This window comes from Gymnoscopelus braueri, assembly GCF_963280865.1.
Source record: "Gymnoscopelus braueri genome assembly, chromosome: 24".
Taxonomy (NCBI): Eukaryota; Metazoa; Chordata; class Actinopteri; order Myctophiformes; family Myctophidae; genus Gymnoscopelus; species Gymnoscopelus braueri.
In genome coordinates, this window is record NC_137626.1 from 22,591,325 (window position 1) to 22,603,722 (window position 12,398).

The following is a 12,398-nucleotide window of genomic DNA, read 5'->3' on the forward strand; positions in this document are numbered from 1 at the left end:
ATCACACGCTGGTTTCTCCGTAAGCTCAGAGAATTGAAGCTGGCACATCTTATGGCTACGCATTCAGGCATAGGCCTACGTATGTTACGAAATCCAACAGAGATTTTACAATGAATCAAATAAAACCCAGCAATCTCAATAGGAGTTTGCTTACCCCAAATGAGATCATAATCAGATTTTGGATATCAGATAATGATGTTTACAAGACCATTTAAATAACCAGAATGTTTTATTAATCACACTATAATGAATGTGCATGTAAACACACCGAAGGGAGAACTAAGGGAACTAAGGGGGTTCAACTAATTCAGCAATAAGGCTCCCGTTGGCCATTTAATACAGGAACAGTACTTCCCAGTCTATGACCTTCAGTCCACCATGGGTACATAACATTTTGCGTACTGAGACACACAGACACACACAGAGTAGGCTAACTCACTCTGAGCTGAGGAGTGAGTACTGCTTGGTACTGACAGCAGATGGCGCTGTTGTCATTCAGAGTGTGGAGGGCGGCCGTGTCCAGGTATTTCTCAAGCTCCTGCAGTGCTGCCTCCGCTCCATCCTGAGACTGACAGCGGTCCACCGGCTGACACGCCAACAAGTAGATACCCTCCTCACACCACCTGGATGCCTGATGGGATGGAGATACGAGAGAGAGAGCGAGAGAGCGATTTTATTATACCTACCTATTATCACCAACAGTGTTCATAAATGGGTTGAATTCTTTATTTTGGTCAAATGCACACACACCTATGCTTATAGACAAACTGCCTCCCTCCCTTTGCACACGTATGCACGCCCTACCTTCTCCAGAGCATGGTGCAGCTCCATGGCTCTGAGCAGCAGGCTCTTCTTGGTTGTCAGCGTGGAGGTGATCCCCTCACACACCACTCTCAGCTCACAGCATTTGGGCCTGATGGAGTCCTCTGCATAGTGGGAGTTGTCTATGAGCGCGTCCCCTTCCCCTGCCAAGGACAGGGCACGGTCCAACACCTCCTGAAAAAGGTGGACACACTCTATGATGAGGGACGATTGAAACGTTTTACCACGTGAAGCCCTACAGTATAATAGCTGATCTACAACCTCACAGCATGTTGCATGTTGTAGATATGTTATTTATCTGCCGTTTTATCCATTTTTGGGCAGTGAAACCGCCCCTATAAGTGAGGTTTGGATATTTGTACAACAAATCCTGCGCTGTGATTGGCCAAAAATGTACCCCGCCTAACCCTGCACCGTGATTGGCCAATCACAGTCTATTCAGGACTGTGATTGGCCAGTGTCACATGACACATGTGCATAGCCCTATATAAGAAACCATAACTTTAAAAAAAACATAAATTTGTTTCTTTTTAAGTTATGGTTTCTTCCATCATAAAGAGTGTTTAAATAAATGTATTTATTTTTACATGATTGGTTGACTCCATTCAGTATTGTGATTAGCTAGCAAGACACCGCCCACTTCACACAGGGTGTGATTTTTTTTAAATGGGGGGGAATTTGGTTTTGCCTTTTTGCCCAAAACAGGGATGCCAGGTTGAGCATTAAGTGTTGATCATAAAATAAAAAAGAAAGTGGTTATGGCTTTGTCAGTGGTGCTGTTAAGTATGAAGCTAGCGATGATCTACAGTAATGAAACAGCCAATTAGGACTTTGAGAAAAAGGTCTTGATTTGATTGTGGAATGAAGCTCATTCCTTCACACACTGCCATTTACGTTTTTGGCTGTAAAATAGTACATTCAAGTGATACGGCATCCTCCGTGTTCACCTGACCTCGCCCCATGTGATTTTTCTTTTCTTCGTTCCCAAAAATGTGAATGCAAAAGGAAATGAACGGGAAACGACATTCCAATTGTCTGCAATAATACTGTGAAAGCAGAGCCCATCAGCTCACAGCTGAAGATTTAACAGCAGTGCTTGTAAAAGGGTCAGGATCGTTGGGACAATAGCATATCCTCCGGGGGAGTTTATTCTCCTAATGATGTCGTATGCAAACTGTTCTTTGAAAGAAAGGTTTAGTCTTTGACTGTTTGATCAGCCCTCACTTCGACAAAGACGCAGCAGGGATTAAACCTGCGACCTTTCTGTTACACCACATTCCTGCTAACCACTAGACCCTGCTCAGGAATGTCCCCCCTCTCTCTCTCTCCCCTCTCTCTCACTCCCTCTTTTCAACCCTAACGGTTGACAAGTAGTCCTGCCTGAAACTCCTAAGCCTAATATCTCCCCTGGTCAAGGGATGATTCCCTCTTGCATGAGCGGTAGATGTTTGGTTTCCTACGCAGGAGACCGGGGTTCGAATCCTGGGTTTCGAATCCTGGGTGTTACAGTTGCAATTGCAGTACCTCTCTCCATCCGAGCAGACATAAAAATCTTTGAATGAATCTTATTTGAGTAACCAATCACCCTCCCCTCCTCTATCCATCCTCTCCTCTCCAGAGTGTTGTTCATTAGCTAATACCACTGGATGGAATGGGAAATATGGGGAAGAACACATGCCTGCAGATTCAGTCTCGCCCGACACACATACACCCTCCTTCCCTAAACTCAGTTCCATGCGACACGCACGCACGCACAGTGCACTTTCATCCCAGTAAGTGGGGGATGGGACATAACATTGATTATGTCATTAACATTTATGCCTTGAAGGATACGTCAAAGACATGCCGAGAGAGAGAGAGAGAGAGAGAGAGACAGACAGAGAGAGAGAAATGGAGAGAGAGCACTGCAATAACATGTGTGCATTTGTGTGTGGTGTGCGCTTTTGCAAGACAAACCATTCACGTGATCTTCACGTGAATTGCATGGACTACAAAGACTGCAAAGTCAGTAGTGTCAGTGAGATGGATGATCTGTTTAATAGCTTTGTGTGTGTGTTTGAGCCATTGTGTGTCCTTGCGTTTATGTACAATGTGCATACTGCGTATGACGTATGTAAAATTAATTCTACGCTGTATCTTTTTTTCAGTATAATATAAGAGACAGGATAGGGGGTCATGTGTGTGTAGTATGTAGATTTGTGCAGGTGTCCACATGTAACATAACCATATAACACGTGTGTGTGCTTGAGTGTGTGTAGCTTACGTAGGCCTTCTCCTCGTGGCTGCTGAGCTCTCGAAGGACATGCTCAGCATGGGCAGGGCTTATGCTGACCTCAGAGAACCCCGACAACCTCTCCGATGCCACGTCTAGCTGGGCACGAACCTATGAGCACATGCAAGCACACACACACACTCAATGCAAAGGTAAAGAGACAACACATGTTTTCGCTTTTAACTTCTATAAGCTATAGCAACAAAACACACAAACAATATTTTCATGCGTTATCGCTGTTCTTTCGCTGTTCCCCAGGAGAACTCCCACAATTCCCCTCACCTCTCTGAAGTCCCGTTCAAAATGGCGGAGCTGGAGACACTGTTCCAGCTTCGTGCGATGGCGCTCCCAGAAATCATCAAATGCTGTCTCTGTCTCATCCAGCTGGCCTAGGAGTCTGAGGATAGGAGAGGAGATTGAGAACCCATTTTAATTTACTAGATTACTGGGTGCTTGGGTGGCACAAGGGTAAGTACCCTGTCCATCACCATGGAGTCTAGGGTTTTGAATCCACCATGGTGCATCCGGCTTGGCCGAGTGTTTGTACGGACTCAATTGCCTGTGTTAGGGGGAGGGAAGCCGAGTACGGAGGACTATGTCTATCTCAATGCTAGTGACTCCTACGGGCTGGGGCGCCGGGTGTTGAAAATCCAATGCAACACGATATGACGCTGATTTTGTGTGCCAGTGGTGCTGGGAGGCGGCCACACATGTAATGGGACATTTAATCATTAGGTCATTTCTAAGTCTGAGAAGTGTTGTTGATTTGTAGATGGCCCTTTATTTTCTTACAATTTCGATAAATTTCACCGTCAGTTGATGCTTCAAAACTATTCTTGTATTACGTGTTGTAAGTATTTTTGAAGATTTTGAATGGGAAAAATACTTCCATGACCCACAGGGAGTGGTTTGACGTCAGTATGTCCATCCATTTGCAGATCCATCTATCTATCCACTTCTCTCTCTCTCTTTCTAATGTCTATCCATACCTCTTTTTTTTAATAATGATATTTTATTGACCGATAAATATCAATGTACATGGCACGCACTACAAAGAGGTGTCAATATTTGTATAGTTTTTTTCTCGCATGACGAACCATACATACTACTCACAGTAACACAGCATAGGTTACACACATACGCATATTACAGATAACAAAGAACAAAAAAAGGAAAACAATAGCAACCTAATAACGTACATTAAGAAAAAAGAAAGAAAAGAAAATAGCAAAAAATCTAAAACAGAATTTTTGTGGAGTTCAGTTACCCTATACCGTATGGCCTGGCCTCTAACTGTTTGACATAAATATAGATCGCCCACATATTGTTGGACAACCAGCCCCAATGCCTCCATAAAAGGGAAAGTATATATGAGAAGGATGAGAGGAAATTTGTGAATGAAGATGGGAACTTGTGATAGGTTGTTCTAGTGGACCAGGGTCAGATCGAGTCTGATTTGTTAAAGTGAGTAATGAGTGGCTGCCATTAAAGTAAAACTTTTTTAGTTGAGCCCCTGATTGTAAATTTGATATTTTTTCCAGTTTCAAAAAGAGCATGACATATTGTAGCCATGATGAGGTTGGTGGTGGTTTGCTACCTTTCCAATGGAACAGAATTTGGCGACAGGCAATGAGAGAGCAGAATGAGATCACACTAGCTTGCTTAGAGGTTATGGGTAAGTCGGCGTCAGGGCTTCCGAAGATGGCTATCTGGGCAGATGGGGTTACATTGATATGTAATACCTCAAGAGATATCGAGATTGTAGCGAAAAAGTGTTCCCAAAAATGTGAGATCCATACCTCTGTACAGTAGCGAGGTTCTCCAGTTCATCGTGAGTCATGTTGTATTCAGGGTCGGTCTGTAGAGGTTCATTGATGCACTCCAGCAGACGACCTCCCTGAGACAGCGCCACCTTCAAGTCCTCCTGGGAATTACACACAAGTTTCTTTCATGAAGCGAGCAACTTGTTTAACAGGGAGGGCATGTTTAGCCCACTGGTTATGAGCGAAGGGCACAGTCTCATTATAATTTAGGGGGGACATGCAAACAGACTTTTAAAAATAGCTCTCCGCTAAAAATAAGTAAATAAATGCAAATCTGCATTGTATTTTGCTGCATACAGACAGGGTCATTGTCATTTGGAGATCTGTTTCAGAAACTAATTGGAGCAATGCGCTCTTTGACATCAACACGTACCCTATAATCACAGTCTATAGATCCTATACTGTAGACGAGACGACCCTTATGCATCCTTAAGCACCATGGACAGCAACGCTGTCGCGAAAAAACCCCCCCCAGTATTTTTCTCGAACTTTTTACTGTACATATTTTAGTTAGTTTAGTTTTCTTATTTTTCAATTTGTAAACTGTTTATATGATGTTCTGCATAGTAGTGTATATCTGTCTGTCATTTAATATCACTATGAATTGAGTACATAAAGACCCCATTTGAAACAAGCCATTAGGCTTTCATGGGCTTTTTTAGTTGACCTTGTATTTAAACTGTACTTTTGTCTTACTTTTTTTCTATCGATCAGTCACCCCATGGAGACTTAAATTATGGATATTCTTTTGTTTTTGTCACATTCCTATGCCAATAATTTGATGATCAGCAGACCGGTAGGCAGTGGTTCCGGTAGGAGATACAAAGGAGACTCTTTGTGTCTCCTACCTGAACCGCTGCCGGTCATCAAATTATTGGCTTAGGAATGCGACAAAAACTAAAAAATATCCATGAATTCAAGTCTCCATGGGGTGACTAATCGATCGAAAAAAAAGTCATTTTGGGGGTGAACTATCCCTTTAACACATCGGGTGCCAAACACGGTCTGAACCGTGTTTGCGCAGAGTAGCGGTCCGGTGCCGAACACGGTCCAGACCGTGAAATATGTCTTTTTGTTTTTTTCGTTTTTCTCCACACGGGCGGGGCTAGAGCAGCTCTGGGAGTACCCATTGTGATCTTGAGAAGGATAGGCCAGATAGATCACCGGAAAAACAAAAACATGGCCGCCATCCACTTCCTGTCTATTTCCTTCTTTAAAACACCTATATCTCCGAATCTGTTTCCGGTGGGGAAAACCGGTCATGCGCGATGCGCGATCCCCCCCCATTGTAACTCGCGAGTGAAATGTTATCGTTCCAGGCTGTAGCCAGGGTCATCGCGCAACATGAATGGATGTTTTTTTTTACATGGATTTGCTCCTCGTGGAGTCTAGAGCTTTAAACAGCAAAGCGCAGTCAATGGGGAGAATGCTGGCACCCAACGTAAGTTGTTATGAAAAAATGCTGGCACCCAATGTGTTAAAAGGGATATTTCACTTTCAAAAAAACTTTGGGTCATCTTATCATCTACTCAGGCTTTTGTGAGCCCCCCAGACCGTTTTTAAGTTGTATGATTCAGTATTTAGATATTTGATATTCATTCTATCAGACACGCCCCCTTCCTATACAAACCCATTATAACTTCAAACTCCATTTTTAACATGTTAGATTCATCGAAAACACCCGTCCTTGGTTCTGGTGACTCACCCTGCCCTCCTAATACGCGAGGGGGCCGTGTTTTTTCGATAACTTTTTTCATTTATTTTTAATATTTTTTTTGGAAAATGAAAAACATTGAATACAATAAAAAAAATCACACCCTGTGTGAAGTGGGCGGTGTCTTGCTAGCTAATCACAATACTGAATGGAGTCAACCAATCATGTACAAAAGATAAATACATTTATTGAAACACTCTTTATGATGGACGAAACCATAACTTTAAAAAAACCAATTTATGGTTTTTTTAAAGTTATGGTTTCTTATATAGGGCTATGCACATGTGTCATGTGACACTGGCCAATCACAGTCCTGAATAGATTGTGATTGGCCAATCACAGCGCAGGATAATTGTACAAATTTCGAAACCTCACTTATAGGGGCGGTTTCACTGCCCAAGATAATTGTACAAATTTCCAAACCTCACTTATAGGGGCGGTTTCACCGCCCAAAAATCACACCCTGTGTGAAGTGGGCGGTGTCTTGCTAGCTAATCACAATACTGAATGGAGTCAACCAATCATGTACAAAAAATAAATACATTTATTGAAACACTCTTTATGATGGAAGAAACCATAACTTTAAAAAAAAAAAAATGTTTTTTTTAAAGTTATGGTTTCTTATATAGGGCTATGCACATGTGTCATGTGACACTGGCCAATCACAGTCCTGAATAGACTGTGATTGGCCAATCACGGTGCAGGGTTAGGCGGGGTACATTTTTGGCCAATCACAGCGCAGGATTTGGTGTACAAATATCCAAACCTCACATATAGGGGCGGTTTCACCGCCCAAAAATAAAATAAAATGAATGAAAAAAGTAATCCAAAAAACACGGCCCCCTCACGTAGGAGGGCAGGGTGAGTCACCAGAACCAAGGCCGGGTGTTTACGATGAATCTAACATGTTAAAAATGGAGTTTGAAGTTATAATGGGTTTGTATAGGAAGGGGGCGTGTCTGATAAAATGAATATCAACTAGAAAATGTGCTCCTCGGAGCACAGGTCTCCGCCAGTACTGTTCCTGATTAATCCTGTCTTACCTATTTATATTACATATTGTCACGTGTCACTTGACCAATGTTAGCTTGGCTGATGGAAGCTCACTTCAAAAAATATTTAAAAGAATTGAAGTGCGTCACCTATTTATAGGTTTCTATGTCATCATGCGTCTCGCTAGCCAATCAGAGCATTGGTGACAACAATATTGTCACGTGTCACGCGAAGCTTGACGAATGTTAGCTTGGCTGAGACGGGGGGGACACACGGAAGGACAAGAACGAAAACATACTCTCCACCTCTGGCGGAGACAAATATCTAAATACTGAATCAAGCAACTTAAAAACAGTCTGGGGGGCTCATAAAAGCCTCAGTAGACGATAAAATGACCGAAATTTAAGTGAAATATCCCTTTAAGCCCTCATGAATTACTAGGTTATACTTTTTGGGCGGTGTAGCCGCCCCTATAAGTGGGGTTGGGACACCTCATTAGTACACATTTGCTGTACTGTGATTGGCTCATTAGTACACCCCTAGCTGTACTGTGATCGGCTGACTCTATTGGCTGACTCTATCCAGCACTGTGATTGGCTAGCGAGACACATGACATTAATAACCTATAAATAGGACTATGCACTTAAAAAAAAACTTTTTTTTTTTTAAGTGAGCTTCCATCACTGTGATGACCACTGTGATGACTAAGTGACATAGGTATTGGCTATTGGCACTGACTCAATTACTCAGGCAAGTGTATTAACATTTAAATGACTTCGGAATAGGCAATGATATGTATTGATGCCGGTATAGTAAGATCTGACAGCAGTACTTGTTTTATTAATTTGAGCTGTAAAAGGTGATGAAGCTTGACTAATATGTATGAGAAAGGAACAAAGGAAAAAGGGACTCACACAGTCACCTTTGTATTACTATACTTGTGAGGACATCAGCATTATAGGATGCCAATTTTATTAATGCCGTTTAAAAAAATATTTACATTTCTCAAACTAAATTTGTTTTTATTTTTGTACCTTTTTTTTCCTACCATAAAACAACCAGTTCTCTTGTGAGGACCAGTGTCCTCACAATGTCCATTTCTCAATTTCTATTATACTTGGGGAGACATATGGTCCTCGCTAGTATAGTAACACAAATACACACCTTCATGTGGTTCTTCTTCAAAGTGTGTGTGTGCAGTAGGCTGGTGGTGGCCTGGCAGTCGTTGGGGAGCTCCGTCTCAGCCAGCTCTGTGCCGAAAGCCTGCAGTGTCTGGGCTGTGGTCTTAACCATGAGGGCAAATGCCTCGATCGCCTGTAACACACATCCTCAAATTAATAAAACAGAATGTATAAATATGAACACACATGCATTACGTAGGAGAAGAAAGCACACACACACACACACACACACACACACGTATGTACAGAAAAGGCAATAAGGACACACTCACACATACACAAATCAGTTGTGTATATCTATTTGGGTGCATGATTGATTGATTGATTGATTATTTTATTTTCGTGTCCTGCACACAAAGTGCCCAGCCCTCATGGATTTATAAGACCCAATTCTACAATTACAGCATGTTTGTATTGACATAATACAAATACATTATATTGCAAGCTTGTTAGTGCATCATGTATACTTGACTGTAGATCTGCACTGAAAATAGCAGATCTACAAGCTGTGCATGACGCCCACACACAACTAAGTATGACTCAGGCTTTCGTAAGCCTAGATATGTGCACAGTGTTATGATGTGATCGGGGCCGGTTTCACTTTGTTTTGCACATGGTTCAAGCCATGAACTGTCCAGTAAGAAGCAGAACCCCCTGGAAAAGTTGATCGTACCATGGGCCCTATACTTAGTTGACCATATTCACATGGTCTACACTAAATATCTTTGCCGAAAATGGCTGATCTACAAGCTCCCAATGTGTCGCAACGTGCTGCACTGTGAGCTTGTAGATTGGCTATTTTCTGAAAATGTTCCCCCAGAAATAGGGATGCTAGGGTTCAAGTGGTTAACATCAGAGGAAATGTGTTTAAGTGTGTGTGTGTGTGTGTGTGTGTGTGTGCACACGCTCGCTCGCTCTTACAGTTCGATGGGAGATCCAGGTGTCATGGCAGTATTCCTGTGTTCCTCCAAGCTCTGTGGTCAGCTGTGTGGGGTTGATGTAAGCATGGAGCTCAGTTACCGAACTCAGCATCACCACCTGCCCCACACACACACACACACACACACACACACACACAGTTTTAGATTATGATTGTAAGACAGTCACCAGTTATAGTCTAAAAGTACTAAACATACCATTTGTCATTCTCAAATGAATAAAACATAATATATAAATACAGTATGAACACACATGCATTAGGTAGGGGAAGAAAGTACACACACACACACACACACACACACACACACACACACCTCTATTTTGAGGGTAGTAAGCTGGTACGCTAGGCCTATACCGTTTTTGAGTTCCATATAGATATTAATGAAATCTTCCATTAGCTCTGAGAAGTATTCTGAGCCAAAACTTTCGCTGTGGCGTTCCTGATGTGACTGTGTCAGCAATATTCCACTGACAATGTGCAAGTGTGACAGCCATATTCAACCAGTAAACAAGTATTCTGTCGCAAATAATAAATATTTATAACATGCAAAAAAAATCGAGTTTTCTTGTGGAGGGGCTGCCCCGCTTCATTAGGCCCCCTTTTTCAGTCTGTTAGCGTCAGCTGTACCGGCTCCCTTGTTGTGTGTCAAATTTGCAAACTCATCAATTATGCTGCTGATAGACATCAACCACTTTCAACCTGGCATCCCTATTTTGGACATGCAATATAGACAAAATGCATACCGCAGCTGGCATTCAACTCACTAGTAAAAAAGGTATTATTTGTTTACCGGTTAAAAATGTCTGTCATTAATCAAATTTGACACATTATCCGGAATACTGCTGACAAAGCCTCATTCGGCTCAGAATACCAGGGAATCTCAACACTAATGGGAGATTCAATATCTTGATGGAACTCAAAAACGAGAGGCTGCGAGAGGTATCTACTGTATAGGCTATAGGCAGAGTGTTATTTTGATAGTGCTAGTACAAAATAGGGCTGAAGTGGTTCATGTTTACCGCCATCAAAATAAAAGGCCTTTTTGTGAAAGAGCTACAGTCACCTTCATCTTGAAATCATCCTTGTTGAACTTGAAGAGAAAGTCTGAGAGTGTCCTCTGGAACAAGGTGGAGGGGCGCAACACCAGAACCAAGTGTAAGTTCCCTGGAAACGAGCCCTGAGAAAGACAGAGGGAGAAGGGAAAGAAACCGTTATGAGCAGCGTGGACGCATCCCCCCGAACATCAGCTACAACTAAAATACTTATAAGGAACTGAAACAACCACTGTAATCAAACATTTCATACAATATATGTGAGGAATATGACTTAATTCAATATTTCTGCCACGTGTGGAAGCACATAAGGCTAGTTAGACATCTTCAGCTGGAGCAGAGTGGAGAAACCTTATATTACGGTGGCTCTCGCCTTTATCCAGGATGACTTTAGCATGTAGGGTTCTTGCTCAAGGACACTGACAGAATACACAGCTGCAGTGTGTGTTTGTGTGTGTTGGGGGGGGGGGATTATGCACTCTAAGCTGCACTGCCACCCATTTCAACACTGAAAAGATCTAGGCTTATGCTTGATTTATACGTGTGTACGATCTACAAGCACACAACGTATCATGACGCGACGCAATCGGCTATTTCCAATGCGCGACAACGCTGTGCAACTAAGTATAAATCAGGCTTTGGGTAAGCATGTAGATGGAGCCTTCTTAGAATGTGTCCAGCGGAGAACTGGTAAAATGAATGTGCTGTAAAACTTCAGCGTTTCTCCAGCTAGCAAAGAAAGAAGAGAGGCCATTCATCCATGAGATTCAATTGGTTCTGGCTGTTTAGAGGATGCTGGGTGAATCGCTCCACCCTGTTAGCGAGCATCAATCGATAAAACAGTGACAGTCACACACAGATGATTGTCTGCGCACGCGGACACACGGACACACACACACACACACACACACACACAAAGAGCTCAAGGCTATCTTGTCAGTGTGACAAGACCATGAAATTCTAATGCTGTCATACATAAAGACTGGGAAAAACCAAGCAGAGATTTCTTTTTTTAATCCAACATAAAATGAAAACACATACAGCAAGGGACATGACAAGTCCAAATGAAGCCATTCAAATAAATAAGTGATATGTTATTGGCCATTTGATTAATTCAAATAATTTGATAACCAATGCATTAGACCGATTTCACGCACTACAGAACCACTACACTGGCAATCTGATATGATTCAACAAACAGGTGTATTGTCTAGACTAAATGTCCCACACACTTATGTTTTTCATAAATAAATCTGTCCAGAGTCCCACGCCCACACACATCATAATTACTATATTTTGGGTTGGACCAAATATATCTCCTGTCCAGTTTATACCTCATTCTGTTTTTCATAAATACGGCAATTTGGGTGAATAATATACTGTATTTTTCATAAATACACTTTCAGTGGTCAGATGGGTGGGTTGTGAACGCTTTTCTTCTGCCTTTATTGATAGGAACAGTAGACTGACAGGAAATGGGGAGAGAGATGAAGGGGTGACACGCAGCAAAGGTAGTCGGGATAGGGAGTCGGAGTATAAAACAGGGCATTAATCTATGATGAAAAAAACAAAACATAAAAAGATTAAATATGGAGATGCAT

The 12,398-nt window shown here is 42.2% G+C and overlaps 1 protein-coding gene across 4 annotated transcripts in view; it reads right to left on the minus strand.

Moving 5' to 3' along the window:
- Positions 1-12,398, minus strand: part of LOC308080913 (guanine nucleotide exchange factor DBS-like) — a 100,141-nt gene that overhangs the window by 20,000 nt on the left and 67,743 nt on the right. For all 4 annotated transcript variants that reach the window (XM_080423011.1, XM_080423010.1, XM_080423013.1 and 1 more), the window contains exons 5-12: positions 10,809-10,922; positions 9,727-9,843; positions 8,789-8,938; positions 4,894-5,018; positions 3,377-3,491; positions 3,086-3,205; positions 805-996; positions 440-631 (exon numbers count right to left, since the gene is read on the minus strand). In XM_080423011.1, coding sequence (XP_080279137.1) covers positions 440-631; positions 805-996; positions 3,086-3,205; positions 3,377-3,491; positions 4,894-5,018; positions 8,789-8,938; positions 9,727-9,843; positions 10,809-10,922 — 1,125 coding nt within the window. The remainder of the gene's footprint in view (positions 1-439; positions 632-804; positions 997-3,085; positions 3,206-3,376; positions 3,492-4,893; positions 5,019-8,788; positions 8,939-9,726; positions 9,844-10,808; positions 10,923-12,398) is intronic.